Source organism: Felis catus, chromosome A3, assembly GCF_018350175.1.
Source record: "Felis catus isolate Fca126 chromosome A3, F.catus_Fca126_mat1.0, whole genome shotgun sequence".
NCBI classification, from domain to species: Eukaryota; Metazoa; Chordata; class Mammalia; order Carnivora; family Felidae; genus Felis; species Felis catus.
In genome coordinates this window covers 104,505,473-104,533,272 of record NC_058370.1, presented here as the reverse complement: position 1 = coordinate 104,533,272, position 27,800 = coordinate 104,505,473, and the positions used below count along the sequence as shown (strand labels likewise).

At 52.3% G+C, this 27,800-nt stretch overlaps 1 protein-coding gene across 2 annotated transcripts; it reads right to left on the bottom strand.

The window, feature by feature from the left end:
- Window positions 1-1,412: 1,412 nt before the first annotated feature.
- MAL (mal, T cell differentiation protein) lies at window positions 1,413-27,800 on the bottom strand. Of its 2 annotated transcripts, XM_003984268.6 has the most exons (4): window positions 27,572-27,768; window positions 7,755-7,922; window positions 6,415-6,540; window positions 1,413-2,038 (listed from the first exon to the last, which is right to left on the bottom strand). In XM_003984268.6, exons 1-4 carry the CDS (start codon window positions 27,662-27,664, stop codon window positions 1,964-1,966), a joined length of 462 nt encoding a protein of 153 aa, XP_003984317.2. In that variant the 5' UTR covers window positions 27,665-27,768; the 3' UTR covers window positions 1,413-1,963. The 2 variants fall into 2 exon arrangements, with proteins under 2 accessions (XP_003984317.2, XP_019683168.1); XM_019827609.3 differs by lacking the exons at window positions 6,415-6,540; window positions 7,755-7,922 and having other exon boundaries at window positions 27,572-27,800.

The window sequence follows — 27,800 nt, the reverse complement described above, 5'->3', positions numbered from 1 at the left end:
GGCTCTGCGCTGATAGCACGGAGCCTGCTTGGGATTCTCTCTCTCCCTCCCTCTCTGTCCCTTCCTGGCTTGTGTGTGCTTGCTCTCTCTCTCTCTCTCTCAAAATAAATAAATAAAATAAAAATAAAAATAAAAGGAGTGGTTAAAATTCCAAAACACTGAGGAACCTTTGGGAAATTCAACCAAGCCTTTTTTTTTTTTTTTTTTTTTTTTTGATGGGGGTCAAAAAACGCTCCTCTATTGGCATGTTTCTGGCTCATCAGCAAGCAATCAGGCAGTTTTGCTGAACAAATGAGACTTCCCTCAATCAACACTTGATTGCAAATTTTGCTAAACACACAACAAACTGTCTATCGTTTCTTAATGATCCTTAATTTGTGCTTTTTCAGGATAAAGCCTCAATCAAACCTTTTGCTCCTAGGGGTGCCTGGGTGGCTCAGTCGGTTGAGTGTCTGACTTCGGCTTGGGTCATGATCTCATGGTTCATGGGTTTGAGCCCTGTGCCCGGCTCTGTGCTGACAGCTCAGAGCCTGGAGCCTGCTTTGGATTCTGTGTCTCCCTCCCGCTCTCCCCCCCGCCTCCCCCCCTGTGCTCTCTCTCTCAAAAATAAATAAATGTTAAAAAAATTTTTTTTAAAAACGCTTTTGCTCCTAATTTACTAGGAAATGTTTACTTAAATTTTGTTTTCAGTGGACTCACTAAAAGTGGCCTTTTACTTCCATGGCTGGGAGCTGACCAGTTTCGGAGGCACCTATTTGGTGTTCCAGCTGCGGAAGATCATTGCGTTGTTTGAGCAAAGAGATAACGCAGCATTTGAAAACGGAAACTTGGCTTTCAGGATTCCTGAGTGTCCTCCTTCCTAACTGTCCCCTCTCCTCTCAATCCAGACATCGCATACTTAAAACGTGGCACTCACTGCACTTCCTCTCCCTCAGTAGCCTGGTCCCCTGTCTCTCCTACGGAGTGGCCTAGGGAGAGTCTAAAAGCAGTTTATTTGGAACAGAACGCAAAGCACAGTGCCCAGGGAATTTCTGCCCAGCTTCACAAAGAGCGAGAGGACATTTTTGCGCCTTGTTTTCTTTTGGCTGAGGGACTTTCTCATTGAGCGCAGGCCCCTTGGTCTGGTAGGAAGAAGACGGGTTCCCTTGGGTTGGCACCTGGCAAGTTTCCAGAGGGGGCAAAGCCACGTGAGACGCCTGGTAGCTGGGGCGGGTGGAGTACCCAGCGACGGGCTCTCGGACAGTGCGTTGGCTGAGCATACACAGCTGAACTGCCATTTGATGCTGCCTCTAGAGGTTCAGTCTCAGCCAAAGGATTCCTCAGAAGGAAAGCTGAAACGATGGTGTTCCTGATACGGGGAAAAGAAGAACAACCCCCCCCCCCACACACACACCAAAAACACCCCACGAAAGTATCGAACATAAAGGCACTTTATAAAGCATTTCAAAGGTTTATCATCTTCCACCGTGGACATCTGCACATATTTGTTGGGTGAGTTTTACTCCCCATGACAGGTAGACTATCCATGAAGACTTGGAAGGATGCCCCGGGGCGGGGGGGGGGGGGGGGTGGGGTGGGGTGGGGGGCGGGAACTCAAAGAGGCTTGTGGAAAATTCCAAAAGACAGTTCAAAAGATCCGGTCCGGGAGTCAGCAGGGGATCTTTGTTTTGTGGTCACACTCCCCATTTTCCCACCCCCACATCCCCCTTTCCCAAATAGGAAGTGATTCTAGAAAGACAGCTCGTAGTTGGAGGTCAAACGTGGCAAGCCCCCAACCCTGACATGAAGGCACGTAGGAGAGTAAACATAACACCCACAAGAAACAGAGCGTTGCTTTTGCTTGTTTGTTTGTTTTCTTCTTTCCAGCATCGAGAGGAGAGTGTTTCTGCGTCGAAAATGTTACGCTGGAAGGTGGGCTGATCAGTTAACACCGTCTGGGGTTTGCGGCAAAAGTTCTGCTGCTTTACGAAGACTTCCATCTGATTAAAGAAAACACCGCATGGACCACATACAGCAGAGTGGCCACGTAGGAGAACACCTGAAACCAAGATACATGGCCATTAGTGGGAGTGCATGGGGAGAGGGCGACGCGTGGGCCATTGACACTGAGCGATGACATGGCGCTTGGGAGTGACAGACTGGAAGGGTGCGGGCCGCTGCTGCTTCCTATCATTCCCGCAGATATCCTTTCCTGCCGAGCCCAGATGTGGCCCCAGAATGCTTTCAGCACAGGTCTCCAAGTGACCTACCAGCCCACTGGGTTTGGGGCTGCAAGGTCAATTATCTGTCATCACACGTCATCATGCTGGTGCCACCCAACTGGAAATGGGGGCCCTCAGAGACCCCTCAAATGATACCACTCTTCATGGGAAGCTTCCTTCCCCCACACCTGTGAGGCCAGAATCCACCAGCTGACTCCACTGGCCTTGGCTAAGAGAATATGAGCACCTGGGTTTGCTGGCTCTGGTTAAGGTCTGGATGCTGTCTGGTCATCCTCAGACTCCTGCGAGAATGTTATTCTAGGAATCTTAATTTCATAAGCATGAGCAAGGGTGCCAGGCTCATAGGAAGTAAGGACCTGGGACGGGAGGGACTGAGGCTTCTGCAAAAAGGAGGGGGCTTACTGAGAAAGCTTCTGGAAAGATCCAGTCAGTGTTTTGGCACTGGGAACAAAGGCCCTGGAAATGGGGCAAACGGTCACTTTGTCCCTGTCAAGGCCCTGACTTGCGATGTTCACATGGGCCCCACCTATTCCTATCACCCTACTCTGGGTGGCTGGCCTCCCTGAAGGCTTGCCTGCCCCCAAGTCAAATATCTGCACCTGGTTTTGTGACCTTGGGTGTTGGGGTCAAGAGTTTCCAACCCAGGCACAACATTAGGGCAGCTACGGTTCCATGACTCTTGAAAATGCCCATAAACACCAGCGGTCATCATGCCTGCTCTCTCCCTGCCTCCACACATGGGCGAACTCCTCACCCTCATTGGCCAGAGGCAATGAGTAAGCCGAGTTACTTAATAACCAATATAAGGGAACTCATCCGGGAACCCTTAACTACCATCTGAGAGGAGCGGTTGTGCCTGAGTGAGCAGCACCCCCAAAAAACACCTCTCCCTGTCAGATGGGAGCAGCTGACGGATGCGAGAGCCCTGAACAGAAGCTGTCCCCAGCAGTGACAGGAAACAGGCACTTATTTTCCAAGTGAGGTCAAGCAATGGCACCCTGGGGACACTGAGAGCCAGGGACGTGAAGGCATGTACTTAGGCCTTCAGAAATGCCTCTCCCTAAATGGCTGCCATTATTATTCCCGCTTTCTGCAGAAGTTTCTAGCTGCCCTCAGTTAATTCCCACCAATCCCAGGGATCCCTCTGGCACAGACTCTCTGCTGCCTGCAGAGGAAAGAGGGAGAAGCTTAGCTTTCGAGACGGGTCCAACTAAGTATCACAGAGAGGGGCGAGAGGCAGGCCAGATGCTCTCAAAGGCCAGGGATGTGCGGGAGAAGGTCTTGAGGTGCCTCCCCATTCCCGGGCTGGCTACCCCCAGGAAAGGCATGTTGTGGTTGGGCAGGATCTCCCCTGTGCATTCATACAACTGATATTTTGAATAGAAAGATGTAACTTTACATTGAATGGGGCTTATACATCCCCTTTGGCCCAGTGCATCAGCTGGCTGGCAACATTTTGATTCTTGATTCTTGATTCTGGCACTCTCGACTTTGCCTGGGCATGCCCACGTAGATCTCATTCAACTAACAAAAATGGGGCGGGGGGACACGATCACTTGTGGCGTGGACAAATAGAAGCCGGTGTAGCCACCAGTGGAATGATATACAGCAGTGGGAATAAACACCCTACTCTCCACCCAAAAATGTAGATGAGCTTCACAAATCTGAGGTTGAAAGAAGGAAGCCAGACATAAAAGAATACACACTGTGTAACTCCATTTACGTGAAGTTCAAAGGCAGGCAAAACTGAACTAGGCAGCTAGAAATCAGGATGGCGGTAATCTTTTGTTTAGGTGCACGGTGATAGCAGCAGCAGGACAGGAGGATTCTGGGAGCTATTTATGATGTCCTATTGCTCAGTTTGGATGCTTGTTACACAGGAGAGTTCACTTCATGGAGGTTCATCACTTGGGACACTTGTATCTTACTCAACTTCTCTGGATGTACGTTGCATTTAGGAAGGAAGAAAAAGAGAAAGGTTGGAATACAGTAGATCACAGTGGTTCTCAACTAGAGATCTGTCCAGTGGGCAGAGGCACTAATTCACCCTATCTGGGTCGTCCCGTCACGTGCTGACCCACTAGCCATGTTCCATGCACATTTCACTATTATCTGCAATAATTTTATGGAAATTGTCAAACGCCTTGCTGCTGATGTCTGTTTGGAGAGAAGGCCTCTGGGGTTGGGATAGGGGGAGGGATGAGGCTCTCTAAGGTGACAGGAAATGAAAGAGAGTCATTTGAAGGATAACGGAGGAAGCGGGTTACCAGCCTCCCAAGGGAAGGAAAAATAGCCAAGGTGCTTCCTGGCTGTGTTACTATTCAGAAAGCAGCCATCTTGGGAGATGAGCCAATATGGGAGACATTCCCACACTGGGGGACGGCTGAAAGGGTGCCAGGGACCATACAGTGGCCATGTTTCTGGAACTGGAGAGTAGGCTGGGAGCTTAAGGGGAACATGTGGCTTCCCTGGGACAAGGGACCCGTAGACAAGGTTTTCAGTAACTTTCCTCCAGACCCCACCCTCTGGAAGCAGGAGGAACACCTTCACCAAACCCCTTCCTAGAGCCCAACAGTGCCCGTCCCTGTGGGTTTTCTCTCACCCTCTACTCTACTCTTTCCACAAAGTGGGGACAGTACAGTTTTGGCACCCGGAGCTGGCATCTTGTGATCTATCATCACATTTGACCTCAGGATTTGTAGGATTCACAGGTCGACCTCTAGAAATCTGAGGAGCGCGACTTCCTGAAGCTTCTTCCCTATTTTTTACACCTCACTCACGGCTAGAAATACACCTGATATCGCGAGTTTGCATGCTGGTGGGAGCCCACACGTGCAGAACTCTGGAAAGAGGTTTTATGAATCAAAACATTCTCCTCCTCTCTGTCATTCCGATTCATCCCATTAAGAAGAAAATCCATTAAGAAGAAAATTGGTGGACCTCGAAGTCCACCAATGGGTCTGGTCCCACAGTTGGAGAACGCTTCTTTTAGAGCTCAGAGGCCCGCGTGCAGCCTGCACACTGGCCACACACAGCTGGCACCCCCATTTGTTCTGCTGACGGGGCGAATGAGGCTCAAGCCCCCCGACCACCCATTGCTTGCTGTGAGGCCTTGGAGGAAGGTGTTCGATATGTCTGTAGTCCTGAGGGAGTCGGACAGGAATTACCGTCTCATTTCACAGATGAGCAAGCTGAGGCACTTGCTCAAGAAAGTGGTGGAGGCCTGAGCTCTGGCCCCTCCTCCTCCAGCAGGTTCTCAGAGCTGCTAGGCAGGAGGCATCATCGGGAAGAGCTGAAGTCCTAACTGCGGCGACAAACACCCACAGCTGGGGGGTCTGGACACGCTGGGCCCAGAAAGGCTTCTCCACAGCCTCAGTTCCAGAGCCAGGGCTTGGGGAGACACTGGCTACTCCATTTTCCATCCCTGACCTCGCTGCTTCCCCGAGCCTGACTGTGCTTTGAGGGAGAGCCAGGAGACCCAAGTAGCCAAACTCACGCTCCAAACAGGTGCTGAGAGTGTGGATGGGGGAGCCTGGGTGGCTCAGTCGGTCAAGCATCCAACTCTTGACTTCAGCTCTGGTCGCGATCTCAACGGTTCTTGAGTTTGAGCCCCACGCTGGGCTCTGCGCTGACAGTGAGGAGCCTGCTTGGGATTCTCTGTCTCCTCTCTCTCTGCCCCTCACCTGCTCATTCTCTCTCTCTCTCTCTCTCTCTCTCAAAAATAAATAACAACTTAAAAAAAAAAAGTGGTCACCTGCCCTGGACACCAATAATTCCTGGCCACCTTGGAGCAAGGTATCTATGTTGTTGGTGTCCCAGTTCTGCATCTGTGAAATGGGTATAATAAGCACACCTACACCCTAGTGTTATCGTGAGAGTTAAATCAGATCGTTTATGGAGAGCTCAGACAGTGCCTGGTGCTCACGGTCATGTCCCTTTTGCAAAGGCATGGACTCCTAGGCCAGCCCAGGCCTGGGCAGCGCAGCACTGAGCAGAGAGGGCCAAGGTGAGTCTTGGACACATGCCCTCCCTTCTCCAGGGCTTTGTTTCTTCAGGAATAAGGGGAAGGTTTCATTCCTTCGGAAGTCAGTGAGCTAAGAAACAGAGGGGAGGGCCCAAACAGCCTTCTGCTGACCCTCCATCGGTGGGCGGTGGGAACTGGGAACGGGGGCAAATTGCCTGGGGGACTCACCACAGCAGAGATGTTTTCATGGTAGTGTTTGTAGGTGTAGCCCTCCTGCATCCCGATGGTGGCCAAAGCTTCCAGGACAGAGGCGCTGAGGTAAAACAGGGCAGCAACACAGTGGTAGGCTGCATCCTGCAGGGTCAGGAAAGGCCATCAGAGAGATGGGCAGCTGTGTTCCCAGCAGGGCGTGGCTACCAGCCTTGTCCCCTCCTGGTGCGGCTCAGGTCCCGCCCTCATTTTCTGCTACTTCCTTTGGGAAGGAAGGGCCTGCCCCCCCAGACCCCTGCCCCATCCCCCCATTACCATAGCCCAGCCCCCTCCTCACAGAGCAGGTTTCATCTCACTGGTTTGGGGGCCAGAGTCAGGACTTAAGGGAGAAGGCACGCTGCCTTCCCTTGACTCGGGATCAAGTAAGAGGTGGGGGCAGGGAGGGGCAGCCTGGGATCTAACAGGTAGAAATTGGCTCTGGCCCTGAGAAGTGTCATATGTGGTCCAGTCTCAGTTTAGATGTGGCCTCGGTGACCAGTGCAGGGTGAGAGGCCCAGGCCATTTCCACTGTGGTTTCGTCTTGTTATTGTCAGTTTTTTGGGGGGGGAGGGGGGTGGGGGAGCTCCAGGAATGTTTAAAAGCAAGAAAATACAAAGCGGGGGTTTTGAGTAGCTGGCATTTGGAGGTGATTTCGAAAAGTCTCCGTAGGAGGCCTTTGGAGAGTAAAGGCCTGGCCAAGTGGCTCTGCCCTCTTCCATTGTAAGTAATGGCCAGGTGTCCCATGCATACATTTTACCCCCTTCGTGGGCCTTAAGGCAGAATTTACGAAGTATTATGTCCACGGGCCATCCCTTCCCCCCACCCCCCAAGCCCCTCCTTGGGGACCCTGCTTTAGAAGGTCATCACTGGACACTGGCCAGTAAGCCTGGCCTCACACAGGGCAGCCAAGGCCAGCCTCCGGGACCCTGCCCACCCCCAAGATGGAAACCAGCCCTCCTGGACGTTGGGAGATGCCAGCAGGCACCTGGCAGGTGCAGGTGGCATGGGGAGGGGTGGTTGGGCTGCTGGTTATCCATGAAAAAGGCAGTCATGCAGGAGGAAGCAGAGCAGCCCAGTGGGAATTGGGCAGCGGCAATCCAGCTCTGCCTTCACCTTCTCCTGACCTCCTGGCTGTGGGGAGCCCTCAGAGAGCTGCTGGGGAGAGCTCAGAGCCGAAGGGCTGGCCAGCTGAGCCTTGGAACGTGGCTAGGAGACATCTATGGGCAGCCTCACCTAGCACTGGAAAAGCCAGCTTGCCAGGGGAGAGGGTCCAGCACCCAGCCACCCACCCACATCAGCCATTCCGGGCTGGGACTCACCAGGGTGACCCAGGAAGTCTCCCCGCCGTGGGCACCAACTATGTACAGGATGAGCAGGGCTGTGGTGGCCACGAAGCAGAACACAGACACAAACATCACCCAGCCCTGGACCAGGGGGATGGGCACCAGGGACGAAGCAATGAGGATCCACACGAGGCCCCCAAAGACCTGCAGAGGGAGGGAGGACAGGGGTGAATAACAGAGCAGGAGAGCCCATACCCAGGAAGGGCCAGACCTACAGGTCACACTGGGGCATTAGGGGCAGCAGAACAGGAAGGAGGCAGAGAATGGCAGTGGGCACTTTCCTCACCAAAAATGACTTTCTTCCCCCTCAAGGCTCTAGCCTGCACTGACCCAGTCTTCCCAAGCCCCTGCTTGCCTGCCTTTGTCATGCCTGTTTTAAATATAATTTCAATTTTTTATTTAACAAAAACGTCTATCACACTCACATGCCAGGCACTGCCCCAAGCACTTGGCAAATATGAACTCAGTTCATTCTCACAACCCTATGAACGAGGTACCAACCCATTTGTCAGACGGAGAAACTGAGGCACGTGGACGCCAGGTAATTTGTCATCCCAAGAAAGGACTTACCTCATCCAGTATTATCATTATTCTGAGGTGACATCCTAGATTAAATCCTAGTATTTTGACACTGAAATATCGTTTCTTTTACAAAAGGTTAGCGACCAGCAGATTCTTTCGGTCTTTACTTGGCAAAATAGATTGGTCACGCTATGTCATAAGCATAATTTCTTAATTTGTCCCTTCGATCCCCAAGCCCAGGAAGTGTTCTGATTACTAGGGTCAGGGCTGGAGTGGAGAGTCTCTTCAGGTGGCCTAGGACGGGTTTGGGAGAAACGCTTCCCTGCCGTTATCCGGAAGACGCCCCTGTTGATGTCCGAAGGCTCAGTGAGCCCCATGTTTTCAAAGAGGTTCGTAAGGACAGTGTAGGGGTCCCGGTTCCCCGGGGACAAAGGCGCACAAATCCAAACTGGGACCTTCCGTACTTCTTTCTTCCCCGGGAAGTCAGCCTCGTCCACCGTCCCTCACCCAGATAAGGCCGGGACGCAGGCGGAGGGGGCTCTGTAGTCAAAGGTCTCCAGGGTACTTCGAGCATCCGGGGCTGTGGACGGGCTGCCCTCCTAGTCCTATGTCCCCTGCCTTGTGAACTCAAACAGTACCTTGATTCCGCCTCCTGTACCTGCTGCCCACCTGCTACGTAAGAGACCACCGTCCCTGTAGGTGTTCTCTGAGCCTCTCAGCTGAGAAGCATCAGGAGAGAATCACATTTGAGTAGACAAGTCCGAGCAATGAAGAATCTGGAGTTATCAAAACCAAGCTGGGCCTAATGAATCAGATATGGGCATCTCTGACCAGAAAACCTCCTCTACTGTGGAACCCGAGGGTGCCTGAAGGCCCCGGCAGAAGCAGTGGGACACATTTTACAACTTGAAGTCATTGGAGCAAACAGAGAAATACAGCAGGTAAATAAAAATCCTGAGACCACTGTAACATAAGATATGTGTGTGTGTGTGTGTGTGTGCGTGTGCAGATTTCATCCAGAGTTGCCTTTAAGATCACACAGATTGTTTGGCCTTTTCCATAACGGGCCCTGACAAAGGGACATGAACATGCCGGTGGCTGAGAACTTGGATGTAGGAGGCCCGATTGTGGCATGGAAAAGTGGGAGAACTCGGCACGCCTGTGTGGAGGGCAGAGGCAAGGGCCTGGGATGCTCCTCTCCTGACCATCCAAGGTGGACCAATCTCAGTTCCCTGTTTATATGGTCTCAGGGAGCCCTGCCCTTCTCCTTTGCAGTGCCCAGCACAAAACAGATGCACTTGTGACAATATGGCACTATCCCCGACCATGTGATGGAGGGGGTGAGGTCCCCCTTGCTCACGGCTAACTCCCAGGTGTGGGACACCTTCCCAGCTGTACCTCAGTGTCTGAGTTAGTTAACTTGCCTTCAGGGTCTCCGGTCAGATATATGGGTAAACTGATACGATTTATGCACCAATCCCAAAGGGACAGTTTGCATTGCATGTGGAGGGGAGAGCGCGGTGTCAGGGGATCCGGTGGGGGACTGGGTGCCTCAGAGGTGCTTGTGGGTGGCCAGTGGACATGGCTGTGAGGAACACTGAATGTCACATCAGGAAATGAGTCTTTTTCTTCCTTTCTTTCTTTTTCTTCCTTCCTTCCTTTCTTTTTAATGTTTATTTCTTTTTGACAGAGAGACAGAGAGAGAGAGAGAGAGAGACAGAGCTCGAGCAGGGGAGGGGCAGAGACAGAGGGGGACACAGAATCTGAAGCAGGCTCCAGGCTCTGAGCTGTCAGCACAGAGCCCGACACGGGTCTCGAACTCACAAACCGTGAGATCATGACCTGAGCCGAAGGACGCTTAACCAACTGAGCCACCCAGGCGCCCCAGTGATTCTTTTTCACTCTCTTTGGTTTTTCTAAGGCAAGAAGGGCTTCGAGTTGAGCCAGGGGTCTGGAGCTCCCCGAGAGCGTGGACTCCAGGAACGGGTAGGCAAAGGTGAACTGGATAATGACGCTGCTTTTATTTTTAAGGTAATGACACAGTTATTTCGGACACAATTAAGTGTAAAAAACATATGAGGTCAGTTGTTGCACAGGTGGTCCTGGAAATGGCAAAATCTGAGAAGATGACTCTCAGACTGGTCTGCAGGCTCATGAAACTTAACCTCTTTCATCTAGGTGTCTCCCTGTGTGGCTTGGGGGGCGGGGATCGAAGTCAGAGTGAAGCCACCGCATTGAGGGCCTGCCACGGAGTCCTGAGTACGCACCAGGTAGCTTGGATGCTGAGGTTCTGGCACCCAATGCCAATGCAGAGGGAAGCTTTAAGGTAATCCAGACACTTGACCTGCTTTTGGCTCTCTCTCTCTTCTCTCCCTCTCGCACGTTCCTGGAGCCCATGGTAAGAATACCTGTCCATAGGAGCAAAGCCCACCCTGGGTTCAATCCCAGCCCCTGCCCCTTGGTAGACCTCGGGACCCTGCCCTGCCTTTGGGTGTACTACCTTTCAAAGATCTTTTTAAAAATTATGCTTTTTCTTTCTTTCTTTTTTTTAATCTTTATTTATTTTGAGAGAGAGACAGAGTGTGAGCAGGGGAGGAGCCGAGGGGAAGGAGACACAGAATCAGAAGCAGGCTCCAGGCTCCGAGCTGTCAGCACAGAGCCCCACAGAGCCCGACGTGGGGCTCAAACTGTGAGATTCTGACCTGAGCCGAAGTCGGTCGCTCAACCGACTGAGCCACCCAGGCGCCCCTATGCTTTTTATTTCTTTGTGTGGTTTATCTATAGCAGTAAGTTTCATAGTAACATGGTGGGAAGCAATTCTCTTTTAGACAGCTTTAAGGAGATATAATTCACATACTATACAATTCACCCATTTAAAGTGTACAATTCAATGGTTTGGGGATATACACAGACATGTACAGCCATCATCCTCAGACCAATTTTAGGGCATTCTCATCACCTCAAAAGAAACCCGGTAGGGGTGCCTGGGTGGCTCAGTCGGTTAAGTGTCCAACTTTCGATTTTGGCTCAGGGGATGATCTCACGGTTCATGACATTGAGCCCCACGCGGGGCTCTTGCATTGACAGTGTGGAACCTGCCTGGGATTCTCTCTCTCTTTCTCTCTGTCCCTTCCCCGCTCTCTCTCAAAAATAAATAAACATTTTTAAAAAAAAAGGAAAAAGAAACCCTGTGCCCTTTAGCTATTGTTTCCTTCCCTCTCTCTCATCCCTAAGAGGCCACTAATCTACTTCCTGCCTCTGTAGATTTCCCTATTCTCAACTTTCACATGAGTTGAATCACATACTAAAAGATGGGCTTTTGCAACTGGCTTCTTTCCTTTAGCATAATGTCTTTCAAGGTGAGCAATGCTCTCTCAAGGGCACCTTTAGAAAATGTCTCCACCATCACAGCACGTCCCACGGTCCCGTTCTGACCCCCACCATTTGGGGGGGGGGGGAGACACTGAGTGAATGTGTCCCATTTCTCTGGAGCCTCCAAGCCGCAAACAACTGAGGAAGCACTGATTCGCAGGGAGGTTCCTAAAGCAAGCATGCGGCGGTCCTGCCTGTCCCTGGAATGTATTTTAAGTCACACATCATGTGAAGGTAAGGTCCTCACAGCACGGATGAAGTGATTAGAACCCGGGGGCGGGGGGCAGAAGACTGGTAGGGGCCTGTCCTGCACCCCTCACAGCCCTGCCCCTTGGGGTACCCGGGGCGCGGTGGGGGGGGTGGTGAGAAAGGTGCAGCCGCAGCTGCAGGAAGGGGCCGCAGGCTGGGAGGGGGGGGGGGGGGAGGCATAACAATCGCGAGGACAGGAGGGGTAAGTGGAAAAAGATGAGGCTGAGCCGAGGAGGGAGTCTATTCCCAGAGGCACGTCTGTGGAAACGGGCCCCGCTCTCGTGAAAAGTCCGTTGCGAGGGCCCATGAGAAGCCAACAGCTGCGCATGCGTGGAGGTCTCCGCTCTCAGCCGGCCAAGGCCAGCGCCCCTCAGCGCCCGCACCCCGCACCCCGCCGCGTTGGCACCGCCAGCGGCTCGCTCGCGCTGATGGGGCGCTCCTCCCAAGCCGCTGGCGGAGGCCGCAGCAGGAGCCAGTCTCTTGGGCCTCGGCTTCCTTGTCTGCAAATGGCAGTTTGCAGCTCTGTCTCCCCACTGCAGGCTGGGGCGCACTGGCCGGCACTGCGGGTGTGAGTGCGAAGCTTCTGGCTCTGTGCCCAGCCACAGCGGGGGTGAGACACTGTTCACCCCGGAGGCCAACAGCCCTCAGAGACAGAGGCGGAGGCAGCCAGTTTACAGTGCAGGGTGGCAGCCAGCCCTGAGTGGGCAAAGCGGCTTGGACTGGTGCAGGGCCTCAGTCGAGTCTTGAAGGGGCGGGGGGGGGGGGGGGGGGGGGGGGGGGGGGTAGACTAGCTGGTTAACTGGGCCTAAGGGTCAACAAGGAGTGGCTTTCTGGAGGGAGGAAGGATAATAATATAATATAATATAATATAAGTAATAAATATATAATATAATATAAATTATAATATAATATAAATATATAATATTTAATATATAACATAATATAAATAATAAATATATAATATAATATAGTATAAATAATAAATATATAATATATAATATAATATAAATAATAAATATATAATATATAATATAATATAATATAAATAATAAATATATAATATAAATAACATAATATAAATAATAAATATATAATATAATATAATATAATATAATATAATATAATTAATATGCCAAGTCCAGAGAATGCTGAAGCAGCAGTGAGGGCTTCAGAAAACCAGGGAGCTGGGCATAAGGTAGGCACTGAGAGGGGAGAGTGGCTGGAGATGGGGCTCAAGAGGGGGTGAGGCTCAAGACAGAACTGATTGCCAGGCCAGGGTGAAGGCCTTTAAGGCCCCATTGCGTGGAAAGCTGGGGTTCAGTGTGAATCATGGGGCAAAGCCAGTGCCCGCCCCACTTCACCTACTGAGTGTGCAGAGAGCAAACAGAGAGAGCAAGCAGAGCACCCACACCCGGGGAGATAAGGCATCCTGGGCAGGGAGCAGTCCACCCCATCCTGGCCTCAGGACCCCACTGGCCAAATATTTGTCAAGAGAAAGGGGTAGGTGAGGGTTCAAGCATTTCCCTTTGTAAAGAAAACTCCAAGCAGCTCCCAGCTCCCAGCTCCCAATGCTGAGAAGCAGTCATTTTGAAACACAAGTGCAGGCATGACCCCAGTTTCCATTCGTCTCTGTCAACAGGCTGGACTTCCCACCACCCTCCGCCTACACCCAGGTCACCGTCTCCCATAACTGAGATGGTGCCGCTGGCTAAGGTGGTGGCAGAAAACGGTCTCTAAATTGGGCGGCCCGGGAGTCATCTGCATTGAGCTCTCTCTGTGGGGTCCCGATCCACATGTTTGGAAAATGGGGGTGGGTCTGGGCTAACGCACACGGTTTGCAATCCTCACTCTACACGAGAATTGCCTGGGACAACCTGAAAACACAGTAATGCCCAGGGCTTGACTCTCAAGTGGAGAGAAGGAGAGTTATAGCACATGGAACAGACGTCCCAGGCTGTTTGCCAAACGCCTGAGAACCCATTTCCACAACACGAGCCGTTAGATTATGTTTTGGTAATTCCTATCAAACAGAATACCAGCTGGCTCCTGTCTCCGGTGCCCAGCTCGGCTGTCCCGTGGTGCCAGTTGAGACACCTCTCCAGTTCCTGACTGGGCTCTGGGAGCCCAGGGGGAAAGCTCCCTTACCTCCCCTCTCCTCAAGCTTCAATCCCTGTCTTGCCTTGAATATGAGATTAGCTGGTCCTTGGGTGTCAGGCAGATGTATCTGTGAATGGGAATGCGCTGGAGATCTGAGGCCCCTACGCCTGCTGTTTCCGGACTGGAAACCGCCTGTTTTTAATTCAGTCCAGTTTTAGATGCTGAGCAGGGTCGAGGTTCCCTAAGAACCAGAGGTGATATAAAAAAACAGACCAAGGGGCGCCTGGGTGGCGCAGTCGGTTAAGTGCCCGACTTCAGCCAGGTCACGATCTCACGGTCCATGAGTTCGAGCCCTGTGTCAGGCTCTGGGCTGATGGCTCGGAGCCTGGAGCCTGTTTCCGATTCTGTGTCTCCCTCTCTCTCTGCCCCTCACCCGTTCATGCTCTGTCTGTCTCTGTCCCAAAAATAAACGTTGAAAACAAAAATTAAAAAAAAACAAAAAACAAAAAAAAAAAACCAGACCAAAAAATTGCAAAGACTTAAATGAGTTTATAAATCGTGGCCTGCCCAATCCAATGATTTTTGTGGGAAAAAATTTCCTCAGGAGACAGTCTTCAGGGGAGCTCTTGTGTAAACTCAGAGAAGCTTCTCAATTTTTCTTTCGGAATTAATCCACAGGATTAGCAGGCTAGCATGGTTAAGGGTGTAGACTTCAGAGACTGAGTTACCACGTTTCAGTCTCAGCTCTGCCACTTACAACAGGATGGCCTGTTGTCTCTGGACAAGTTACTTAACCTCTCTGTTCCCTATTTGAAAAATAGCGATAACAACAGTGCCTACCTCATGGGATGGGGGTGAAATGGGGTTATGTCTGTGGAGTGCCTGATAGATGGTATGCAGTCCGAGCGCTCGCTGTCTCAACTGCCGGATGATGAGGCAAAGCCTTGTCTGTCACCATGTGAAAATTCCAGTAGGTCTAGGATCTCAACATGCACAATTATCCACTCCGAACCCTACTGGGACCCAGAATTTAATAATAACTTCAGAGGTGCCTGGGGTAGCTCAGTCAGTTGAGCATCTGACTCTTGATTTCTGCTCAGGTCATGATCCCAGGGTCGTGGGATCGAGCCCTATGTCGGGCTCAGGGCTGAATGTGGAGCTTGCTTGGGATCCGTCTCTCTTGCCCTCTGCCCCTCTTGTGCACTCTCTCTCTCTCTCTCTCTCTCTCTCTCGCACAAGTAAAAATAAAATAAAATAACTTCAAAACCATTAAAAAGAGAAAAACTGGTGATCTTCTAGAAATCTGAAGTTGAGAAAAATGTGTCTGCCTTTGTGGAAGGAAACACAAAGGACATTAAAATATGAGAGAGGCTTCCTTCAAACAATGAGCCTTGGTTCCAAAGGGGGGGAAAGGAATCCTCCAGCACATTCTTGAGATTCGTGTGGTGTTTCCATTGCTTGACCAGGGATGAAAGAGTTCTGCACCCACCATTGTGCAGTGTTTCTGCTGCACAACTGGGATAACCAAAGTCAACTCAGAAGAATTGCTCAAATTCTCTGGATATTTTTCTGGATATTTTGCTTTGTCAGGGTCTTCACAAGCAGACATTTTTCCAGTAACAAGTCAAGGTGTGAACTAAAGAGGACTTCCCATTCAGGGCTTTCCACATACACACATACGCCTTGGAGCCCCGCATCGGAATTCCCAATGGCTCTGAGGGCATGGTGTGTGTGCCCTGAAGGCACATCTGGACAGGAGTTTGTAATTCAAACTCTTGAGGAGGAGAGGAAACTTATTACCGAACACAGACTGTGCACCTGACACTGAGCTGTCTTACCACTTTGGTCAGGCGGTCACAAATCGTCTCCCCAGGAAGGCAAAGGAAAGATGGCCACACCAGAGGAGACGGGTCCCAGCTGCTGTGAGCTCCGAGCACTTTGGCCAACAGGCCGGAAAGTAACCTCAGTTTGTGTTTCTGGAAAGGTCCATACTCGACTGGACTATTTCAGTAGTCAGGGGTGATTGCAATGCCAGACAGGCATGTTGTGTAGGTGGTCTGACCAGTACAGTGACTGTGCTGGAGGAGAGACTCAACCAGCTCTAGGGTTGGGTGGCTAAAAAGATTCATCATTCTGTGAGTTAGAGCAGAGGGTATTTGTGTGTGTGTGTGTGTGTGTGTGTGTGTGTGCATGTGGGTGTGAGTGTGTGTACAGGCTGGTTATGGATGAGCTGTTGGAGAGCAGGGGAGTGGCAGCAAGGGGAAGTCAAGGGGACAGAAGCACCAAGTGGTAGGAGAGGGCACAGAGCGAGGCCAGAGGGAAAGACCAAAACCCCAAGACCCTGAAGCCTTTCCCATACTTCCCTTGGCTCCTCAGAAAACAGGTCTGAGAGGAAGACGAGGGACTCTTTTCCTGTGGAGACAAGATGGCCAGAGGCACACACGTGGGGCTTATGCCAGCTTCTCTGGTTCTGGTGTGAGCCCCACCTGCCTGGTGGAGAGGAACTCGGCTCCCAGCAAGTCGAAGGAAAAGCTCCCTTCGCTTGCTCCCTTGCTCACCCACTCATTTATTTGTTCATTCATGCACGTAACAGATGCTGAGCGCCCCTGACCGTGGCCAGTAAGCACCGAGGCAGGTACACCTACGGAGGTAGACCTTATCCAAAGACATGCACTAAAAACAGAGTCCATCCCTCCCTTCCAGTCTTGCTGCCAGGCTCCACTGGAGCGGCTCTGGTCCGCCAGGGGCAGAGTCAGGTCCAGGTAAAAGTATCGGGACCCCAGTGAGGGTGACCAGCTCAACACCTCTGCCTGGGAGAGGGACAGAGCCCAGCAATTTGAACAGATCCCTTATTCTTACCCTATAAGGAGGTGTCTGGGGGGAGGGATCAGAAGGTTTTCCATGTGCAGACCCCTGCCCCCCTCTGTCAACTGACAAGGCAGCTTATGGGGAATCTGACCTCTGAGGCTACTCCCAAGGCAAACACTGGGAGTGGTGTTGAGGCCACCTGACTCAGTTTACTAGTGCAAGTTGCTCTGCCCTCCTGGCCCCTTCATTAGCAGGCTCATCCTTCCAGAGCGACACATCGTGCCATTATCCCTCCCAAGGCAGGCTTAGATGGTGTCCTTTTGTCTAATCTGGAGGTAAGGCCGGGACTCAGGGGGCCTGGAGTCGGTTTGTGAAGAGGGAGATAGAGACTTGAGATTCAAAGGGATGGGGGTGAGTTCAGGTCTGCCGTCGACATTAACATGGTGGGTGTGGACTGAGAAAAGGCCCCTGTCCAGGCCTTCGATCCCACTTCTCTCAAGTCCCGGGGAGATCTCTTCCACAGTACCCATTACCCCTGTACTTCAGGCACTGGCCACTGCTCACTGATTAATGCTACCTCCTTCCCTATGCGGAGGACAGTCACTCATTCCTGAATGAATGAAAAGTTCTCTCGGGTCCACAAAGCTAGGGGCTTTCAGATAAGCATGTCCTCGTGCGAACGGAAAAGTTTCCTAACCACACCTACACCCAGGGGCTTTACCCAGCGGGATAAACAGAAACTAGGAGATTCCATGAAAAGTACCAGCAAGCTACCTATAAAAGAGCAGCAAATCCGTGCAACTACTAGACCAGACGGGAGTGGCTTCAGTGCAAGAAAAACAAAAGGTACTAATGGGAATCACCAAGGAGGATAGCAATTTGGTGAGCCACCGAATAAAACAGGTGTGGATTATGCAGGGCAGGGAGAAGGAACCGGCCACCTACAGGGCCCGGGGCTTCTTTTCAGGGTCCTGGGGGTTCTTTCTTGGGAATCGGTGGTAACTGTCAGTTTCACCTTCCATCTGCCCTTGGGAATCGGTGGTAACTGTCAGTTTCACCTTCCATCTGTCCTTGACTCCTCTTGTGATTCATAAATATTAGCCAGGTGGGAGGCGAGAAGTTAGCCCCTGTCCTACCCATGCAGGCTAACGACAAATGCTTCGGGATGCACAGTCTGTGCTGGGAACATGGCCAGACTTAGGGTCCAGGCGGGAGACATACCCCAAGCAATGGCCTGCAATACAGGTGCCATATGGCAGCATCGGGGTGCTCTCAGGGTGGGCACCCCTGGTGGAGGTATGAGGAAAGCCCAGGCCTGAAGGATAGAGGACTTAGTCCCACCATGCCATCTGCACTAAAGGGAGACCTCGAATGGAGACCAGTGGAGGACTACGGGCTGGTTCTGGAAAGAGTCCTAGGACACAAAAGCAAGGTGGAATCCTTCCTGCCAGTCCCCTCCACCCAACTGTGCTCGGCTTATCACCAGCCACAGGGCAGGATGGAGGCTTGGGGAGGTGAGGGCACACTTTTGTGCCAGAGGCTGCCCTCTTCCTGAACCGATGCCCTTCCAAATGGTGATACACTGACACTGAAGATTTTGGGAAGGCTTAATCCCAGGCTCACTGGTAATTGGTTCCTTCCCCTTGGGCAGGCGCAGCAATGTGTGTGGCACTGAGAAGTCACAAAGCTGGCACCAAGCTGGCAGGGTGGTACATGAGAGAGGCTTAAGATATCCCCCGCCTCTGAGGCAGAAGGCAGGGCAGGACTGCCGGGGCCTCCTGTCCCCCAGGCCACCCCATCAGGCTGGTCAGGGGCAGCTCTGAGCAGGGGAGCCGGAAATAATCACGCTGCTAGGAGGGCCCTACAGAGGGTGGTGTCTATGCAGTACTTGATGACCCCCGAGACACGGCAAGTGGGCCCTCAACAGCCCCACCCACTTCCAAATCTCACGCACCCTCTGCCTCTACACTGCCCGAGAAGGGCATCGAAGGCAAAAGGTGGCGTGGGATGGGTCTTATGGCCCCCACCGTGCAGTTATTTTAGCAGGGATTGGCTAGTTGCTCTCAGAGCAGGTGTTTGAGTCATTAGAAAATTAATAAGAGTTGTACTTAATAGCTATTCAGCAGTTACTACGTGCATCATGTTATCTTAAGAGCTTTGTGCATAATACTCCTCACATCAATCCTTGAGGTAGATGCTGTTATATCCCCATTTTAGTGATGCAGAAACTGAGGTGCAGTCACAGGCTCACATCCCCACAGCTGCTGAGTACCAGCTCTGACAGGCTGGCTGGGGAGCCTAGGGCAGTTACCCAAGCCCACCCACAAGCAGGTCACCATGAAATCCCGCCCACCCACCATGTCTAGGGTCCCTTTGGAAATGGCCGGGAGAACAGTCTCAGAGAATGATAGGAGACTAGCCCATTAGCCTTCACCCTGCTCCCTCCCAGCTGCCCTGGGTCCAGAGAGAATTGCAAAGGAGGTGGCTTCTGGAAGCAGGCTTCCCCTCCCCCACTCCTCTGCCTGCTCAATGGGCTCTGTTCTTTCAGAGGAAAAGAATACCAAAGGTTTGTGTTTAAGACCAAAAAACAAGCAAAAGGTCAGAACGCTGAAGGACATCACTCTCTTCTGCAGGCACAGGCCCGTGGTTCTCATCCCCGGGTCCATCAACAGGATGTTTGTCATGACCTGCAACCCCCCCGCCCCCTCCCCGACCCCTACTAAACAGGTACAACCATGCCAGCTTTCACTTCCTTCCCCATTTGCTCCATTCCTGGACTGTCTACCTGCTCCCCGCCCCCCTTGCCCCTTAAAGCCTGGACTCTGGGTTCTCTTTAGGCCTTCTTCAAAGCTGGATCCAGGAGTTTTAGGGCTATCCTTCTCCTCTCTCCCCCTTCCCCTCTTCCTGCCCCTTCCTTCCCAGCCCAACTGCATTATTCTAACAGGAATCCGGGGCTGTGGTGTGGAATTTCAGGTCAGCTGAGCCTGGCCGTGCCTCTTCCCACTGCCCGTGCATATCAATGTGTGATGGCTCACGACAAGGCTTTTCTTTTAGCTCCTACATATTTTTCTCAGGCCTTAGGGAGTTGTTTTGCCCCGATGTGGGCAGAACATTAGCTATTAATGAGGTGGGAGTGGTAGAGAGCCTGGGGCTAAGCATGGCGGAAAACCAATGCCCGTACATGACCCTGGAAAATCATCATGCGGCTGGTGTCCAGCAGGAGCCAACTAGGAGCTAAACCTTTCCACCAGAATGTAGAAGGTAAGTCGAGGCCCCACAATGCAGAGAGTACCAGGAACCTGCTCCAGGACCCCAGGAATAATCTGAAGCCTGTGAGGGGTCAGTCTATACTTGTCCATGGCATTAGTGCTTTAGGGTCTAGGGGCGTCTCTCACTCACTCACTCACTCACTGTCCTCACATCCATCAGCACCGCAAGAGAACACCTGCTGGAATATTTTAGTGCCCCTCTCTGGTGGCCTTTGGTCCAAACCACAATGTCCACTATGTCCAGGGACCGCAACTTGAGAGCCCAGAAGGAAGCCCCAGACAGGCTTGTGTTGGGGGTGGAGGTGGGGCTCAACGATGAGTCCATTAGGACTTAGCCCCCTAGCCCGATGCAGATCTCCACTGGCTGGCCCCATCCCACCTCAAGGCAGGCCCCGTGTGGTCCAATCCCCAGCGCCCTGCCCCACCCACAGCCCTTCCCTGAGGATGTGCCTAAGCCCAGAGCAAAGCCAAGCCATTCCAAAGGCTGTGCAGAACTGGCTTAGGCTGGCAGCACAAGGCACTCCCCCCCCCCCCGCCCCCCGACACACAACCTTTGCAGGGCACGGCAGGTGTAGGTGCAAATAGTCAGCCTTTGTCCCTGGCCCACCTTGAGTGACCCGGTGAGAGCTCTCCCTCTCCCCTGCAGTGGCGTCTGGGATCCTCCCACTCTCTCCCCGAAAGCACTCAGAGAGAGAGAGGATGCCTCACATCACTCTGGGTATGACCCCATCTGCATCAAGCTGGGGAAGGACCTATGGAAAGCAACCTTTTTCAGTGTAGCATGCGTGACCACGTGGCGGCTGAGCCCCATCATCACGCTAGGCAGTTTCCAGAGAACAGCTCAAAGTCACTTTCTCCTGATCAAAGCAGTCCTCTGGTCCTCTGGTTCTTGAAAAACCAGAAAAGTCACTTCTCAACTCCAAGAACAAACCCCTCTACCTATACTTCTTCCCCTCCCTGTAGAGAGGAGGAAAGGAGAAAAGCAATATCCTTACCCACTTCTAAACAGCTACAGAGAGGGGCCCCCAACGCAAAACAAGGACACAGGGCCAGGCTCAGTGGGCACAGCCAGTGAAGGCCACGCTCAGCCGTTGTCCTGAGCTGGTCAGCAGGGTCAGCCCCCACTGCCTGGTGACTATAGAAGAGGTCCCTGCCTGGGGCAGCAGGGAACTTTCCACAGGAGCATAGGGGGTGCCTGCCTTGAACCGAGGAGAATATTTAGGGCACCTGGCTCCCTGCCCCAGCCTCTCACTGAGAACTGTCTCCACTACCCTGTCCTCGACGTGAAAACATCGAGGGGGTGGGCTGGCTTACCGACTGCCCCTCCAAACCTTGCTGAATCAAAGGCTTATGAAATGCAGATTCTTGGGCCCAGCCTCGACCTAGTGACCCAGATCCTTCAGGATGTATTTGTGACAAGCAGAGCCAGGGGCTGTGAGCTCCCCAGTGGCTCTGAGCTGCCCCTTCACTCTCTGGGGGAGAGAAGGGAAGAAGGGAACCAGGCCTGCCCAGGGCTGCCAGATGGATCGCCCTTTCACGATCCTTTCTGCTGCAGGCAAAACTTCCTCGTGGGTGTTTGGGTGAACGCAGAAACCTGGATGTGACTTGCTGTCACTACAAGAAGTGCCACTCTGGAGACTGAGTTACCAGGGTAAGCTGCGCACCCCCCCCCCCAATCCGGCTCGCCCAGCCTCAGTCTCCTCCCAGCTCCGACAAATTAGGTTTCTGTGATTCTACATCTCTTATCTCCTGTGAGTTCTCCTGCTGTCTTCTCCACGTAACCAGAAGGTGGACCACCCACCAGAAAACTGCTTTCCCATCCTGTTCCCACCCCACCCGCACCGCCCAATCCCGGCTCTGTAGGGCCGCTGTTCCCAGGCAGGTGAAAATCTAGGGCAGGTCTCGGGACTTGTCTGGTCACTCTCAAATAATGAAAGTCCCCAGTCACTTTGGGTCAGGGAAACGGCCTCATTTTACTGTGTCCGGTTCACTGGAAGAGTCACAATGACAAGCCCAACCCGCGTGCCCCACCCCCCGGCCCCCGCCCTGCTCCACCCCACAAGGTGCACCCCAGGAGCGGTGGCTCTCAGCAGTTGACCCTACTTGTCTGCGCTCCCCAAGCCTCTCTTCATTCCCAGCCATTCTGTCAGCAGTTTCTCCTTTTTTATAGGCTGGGGAGGAGGGAGCCGAGTTAATGGTTTCATAACCTGTTTTCTGGCATTTCCTTTACAAGTTCTGAAAGGGCGGGGGGGGGGGGGGGGGGGCGGGGGTGTGGCTGTTATCTCTCCTGGCACTTTGTAAGAGAAGTTTCCTCCGGCCCTGGCCAGAGCTGAGACAAAAAGCATCCTATGTTAACCTTTGTTCTGTGAATGGTGGACCAAGTGTCACGAAGGCCCTGGCTTAGGAGAGAAGAGGAGGAAGAGGAAACAGCCTGCGGTCCCCAGAGGAAAAAATCCTCCTTGGGTGGGGACAGGGGAACAGGCCAGAAGCAAAGCCCTGGGTTTGCTCCCGTGTTGGGAGAGGGGACGTCCCACCCCGAGCTTGCCCTTAAGGGGGACACCAGTGTCCCTGTGGCATACAACAGCCGTACGGCCAGTGTGACTCTGATGGTGCTTGGCACTCGGACAGGCGGGGTCCCGCCACCTCGCTGGATCTGCCTTCCACTTCCTGCGACGACCCTGCAGCGTTCAGAGGTCTGGAATGGGGGCGCTGGGCCAGGGTGAGGTTGCCATACACCCCCACCCGTGCCTCGCCGGAGCCACCACCCTTCCCTGTCCCTGTGGGCAGTTTCCTTGCCTTGGGAGGGGGGTGGGGCTCCACCCTGTTCGCTTCGGACGCTGGCATCTGTGACTCCCAAGCTATTGGGAGGTCAGGCGTGGGCGTGTGAACTATGACTAATCAATTCAATGGACTACAGATTTTATACATACCCAAGCATTTCACACCCACTGGGTTCGCTGAAAATTACAAATTCTGATGTTATCAAGTGTGGCACGGATGAGGAACAATGGGGGCTTGTTTGGCTCCAAACTTGTACAATTTGGGGCCCTTCTTTATTAAAGAATACAAAATAAGGCAGGGTCTTGGAAGGGACCTGAGCTTAATTATGCTTCATCAGCCTCCAGGTCCCTCTGCTTCTGGAGTATGGAAACCGGAATTACCCCCTTTTTTTTTTTTAACGTTTATTTATTTTTGGGACAGAGAGAGACAGAGCATGAACGGGGGAGGGGCAGAGAGAGAGGGAGACACAGAATCGGAAACAGGCTCCAGGCTCCGAGCCATCAGCCCAGAGCCCGACGCGGGGCTCGAACTCACAGACCGCGAGATCGTGACCTGGCTGAAGTCGGACGCTTAACCGACTGCGCCACCCAGGCGCCCCGAGGAATTACCCTTTTTGGACAGGGATGCGGCGACCTCTGGGCAAACAAAAGAGGTGCGTTCCCTATGAACCAGGAGGTCAAACCCTCCCTTTGGGAAGAAATCCCCAGCAGGTAACTAAAGAGGCACATACAAGAATGTTCTTGGCAATGCAACGGCAGAAAGCAACAAATCGAAAATAGCAAAATGTCCATGAACAGCAGACGGGATAAACAGTAGCAACCTGTGTGAGCCTCAAGACAACTTTGTATGAAAAGCCTGCTGCAGTGGGATAGGTAATGTGTGTGTGTGTGTGTGTGTGTGTGTGTGTGTGTGTTGTGTGTGTGTGTGTGTGTGTTCTTTTTTCACTTTATGAAACGTGAAAACTTAAAATAATGCCATGTGTAATCTGCCCATAGTTAGGTATGCAGTGAAGGTCTAAATAAACCCTGCTCTGGGGTAATGAACACTACTACATTTAGCCTCGAGATTGCCCCAAGGACGGAGGGAAGCGAAGATAATGGTGGAGTTTCCAGTGGGCGTGGTGCCATCTGAAAAGCTTTATTTCCCTCATACTAAAAGAAAATAAGGCCAACTATTAAGATTTGACAAAGTGGAATCATAATTATATGGGTGCCGTTCCTGTAATATGAAATATTTCTTGACGTTTGTTTCTTAAAAAATTTAAGTCTACATAACATAAAGTCAACCATTTTAATATATATATATATATATATTTTAATTAATTTATTGTTTTTGACAGCGAGAGAGACAGAGCATGAGCAGGGGAGGGGCAGAGAGAGGGGGAGACACAGAATCCGAAGCAGGCTCCAGGCTCTGAGCTGTCAGCACAGAGCCTGACGCGGGGCTCAAACCTGTGAACCTCGAAATCAAGACCTGAGCCGAACGAAGTCAGACCCCCAACCGACAGGTGCCCCCAAATTACCCATTTTAAATTGACCAGTTCAGTGGCATTTAATACATTCACGTCGTGCAACCACCGCCTCTAACTTCAAAACATTTTCACCACCACAAAAGGAAACCGGGCCCCTTGTCCCTCTCATCTCAGTCCCTGGAAAACCACCAGTTTGTGCTCTGTCTCTATGGGTTTACCTATTCTGGATATTTTATATAAATGGAAGCATATGTGACCTTTCGTGTCTGGCTTCTTTTACTTAGCATTGTGTTTTCAAAGTTGATCACCTTTGTAATATGTATCAGTATTTTTTGTTTCATTCTCTGGTTGAATAATACTCTACTGTATGGATATATCACAATTTGTCTCTCCAGCCATTGCACTGGGGCTGTTTCCACCCGTTGGTTATTGTGAACAGTGCCGCTAAGAACATGCGTGTACGTGTACCTGTTCAGGTCCCAGCTTTTAATCACCTTGGTTAAAAACCTAGGCATGGAATTGCTGGGTCAAATGGTAATTTTTTTTTTTTTCAGGAACTACCAAACTGTTTTCCAGAAGCAGACGAGCCATATTACATTTCCATCAGCAATGTGTGAGGGTTCTAATTTCCTCACATCCTGGCCAGCACTTGCTATTTCTTTTTTTCTTTTCTTTTCTTTTTTAAAAAAAAAAATTTTTTTTCAATGTTTATTTATTTTTGGGACAGAGAGAGACAGAGCATGAACGGGGGAGGGGCAGAGAGAGAGGGAGACACAGAATTGGAAACAGGCTCCAGGCTCTGAGCCATCAGCCCAGAGCCTGACGCGGGGCTCGAACTCACGGACCGTGAGATGGTGACCTGGCTGAAGTCGGACGCTCAACCGACTGCGCCACCCAGGCGCCCCTCCTTTTTTCTTTTTTAATAATAATCACCATAATTTCATGTGAAATTGTACCTCATTGTGGTTTTTATCTCATTTTCCTAATAATGAATGATGCTGAGCATCTTTCCATGCGCTCCTTGGCCGTTTGTACAGCTTCTCCGGAGGAATGCCTATTCAAGTTTGTTGCACATTTTCTAACTGGGTTGTGTGTCCTTTTGGATAGAGGTTGAGAGAGACCACTGAGGCACCCTAGATCTCTCAGGAAGTTGGGGGGAAAGGAGGGAGGTGAGGGAGCAGGGCAAGGGTTGAGGAGAAAAAAAAAATCACTTCTCAGACAGCCGAGAGGAAAGTTCCAAGCAGGAAAGAATTATTTCTTCCTGAAGCCCCTACTATGTCAGGTCACAAAACCGCCCCGGGAGGAGTAAATTTCCACTACTCCATGGTTCTGAGATTTCCCACCTCCAGCCTTCGGCTTTCACTTGGTGGGTTTTGGCAGTGGGGTATCCTCCTGTCCCCACCCAGCAGATCGCCCTGTTTGGCTCTGCCTGGCTGGGCGGTTCCTACCCTCGGGAGTACTCCTTTCCCTACGCTGTGATACCGAGAGGAAGCATTGGGAGGCTTGTCCCCTCGGTGAGGCCAGCACCCCTCCGCCCCCACCTGCCACCCCCTGCGGCCACCTGAGCCCATTCTTGTCAGGGCGGCAGGAGGATGGGGCCCCGGTCTTCTGCCTGGAGCTCAAGTAACACACTCTTTCCTGATTCTTGTTTTAGTGTTCCTCGAAGAGCTACAAAGGCAGAATCAGCCACTCACGAGGGCAATGTAAGAGAAACTAAGGAGACCTTCTGCTGCTTAAAAAATCTCCCTTGCCCCATCACACCTCAGCATCAGCCCTCATCTCTTTTGGTTACGAAACTCCTGCCTTTGTAAAGAGTAGCCTCTGAAGGAACCACCCAATACTTATTCCCAAGCCGCAGGTCTATATGCTCTTTTCAGAAATCCAGCGTTTGGCAAGCACAGGCTGACTGCTGAGAAGAAGCACTCAGAAGAGCCATCTGGAAAAAGAATGTTCCAGGGGATGCAAGCCCCTCCCCTCTGGGCCTATCCGTAAATTGTAGGTAGGGCTGGGCTTAGTGGTGTCCAGAGTTCCTTCTAGATGTCACTTCCTTGATTCTGGCCAGCTCCAGGTTTTGAAGTCATTCTGGATACATCCAGGTTTGGGCTCAACCCAGGTCACACAACTGCAAGGATACGGTGCCCCAGGGAACCTCAGCCCCCTTGGCCCTTTCCTCCACCATCTCCACGGAGACCAGAACCTGCTCCCTTTGCTGTTCACACCCTCCTGCCTCCAATCAGACAGAAAGAAGCCGGGGTCCCGTTTATTTTTACACAGTCAGGTGTGGGCAGTTTCTTTTTCGACCAACTTTCCGGGCGGCCACTTCTGAGGTCGGGGTGCAGGGAAGGAGTCTCTGTGACCTCAACGCACCACACCCACAGAGTAAACACACCATGCCCTCTCCCAGGTAAGGGGCCGCAGCCCCTGCGGAGGTTAGGCTGAGGGCGGTCGGAACTTCCCCACAGGGTGATCACTTTACCAGAAGCCTAGAGTGGGAAGCGCTCTCCGAAGCCGCCGGCGGCGGAGGCTGTGCGGCTGGGGTTTAAGGAACGGCCAGCCGCGGGTGCAGCGGGGGTTCCCGCTGCTCAAGGTCAGCCGAGGCACAGGACCGCTCCAGGCCAGTCCCTCTCTCTTCCCCCCACCCGTCGCGCAGGGCAGAACGACTGCAGCGGAGCAAACCACGCCTGTTTATTTCCCCGATCAAAGTTGTGGCAAGTACGGCCACTCGCCAGAAACTTTGAAAAGCCAGAAGAGAATAATCCAGATTCTGCCCCTCCTACGACACCAACCCAATCTCCAAACCTCGGCTGGTAACACGTACTCGGGTTTCTTTTGATTTTTTTTTTTTGTTTGTTTGTTTTTAAACGGAATCCTAACCCAGGGAAAAGCTGGACGCTTCTACAAGGACGTCGCCCTCCAGGAAGGGCATACTCGGCGCGGCACCTGTGAAGCGGTTTGGGAGCGCAGCTCTGGAACGGGCGCGCTACAAGTGGACCCGGGGCCTGTTTCCAACATCTGACCCATCCTGGGAATTTGGTTTTTCCACCGAGGTCCTGGGGACTGTTTACCCCATTGCCCTTGGCTAGAGGGGGTCAAACGACTGGAAGGTGGGAGGAGAGAGACTTTTTCCTTACTGTGGCCTCGCTACCCAGGTGCTCCGGGGACCCGCGCAGCCACCACCATTCCGCCCCTTCCCTAGCACAGGCGCGGGCGCGCCGGCGACTCACAAACTCTAAGATGAAGAGCAGGTCCGGGAAGGTGGTGAAGACCGCGAAGCCGCTGGGCAGGGTACTGCCACCCGACGCCGCTGCGGGGGCCATGCCGGCGTGCTGGCGTCGGCCTCGGGTCTGGACGCGCGCGGCTCCGGCTTTGCACTGACCGCTAGCTCGCTCTGCGGAACCCAGTGGCCCGGGCGCCCCCGCGCGCGGGTTAAGAGTAGGGAGCTCGGGGTCGAAA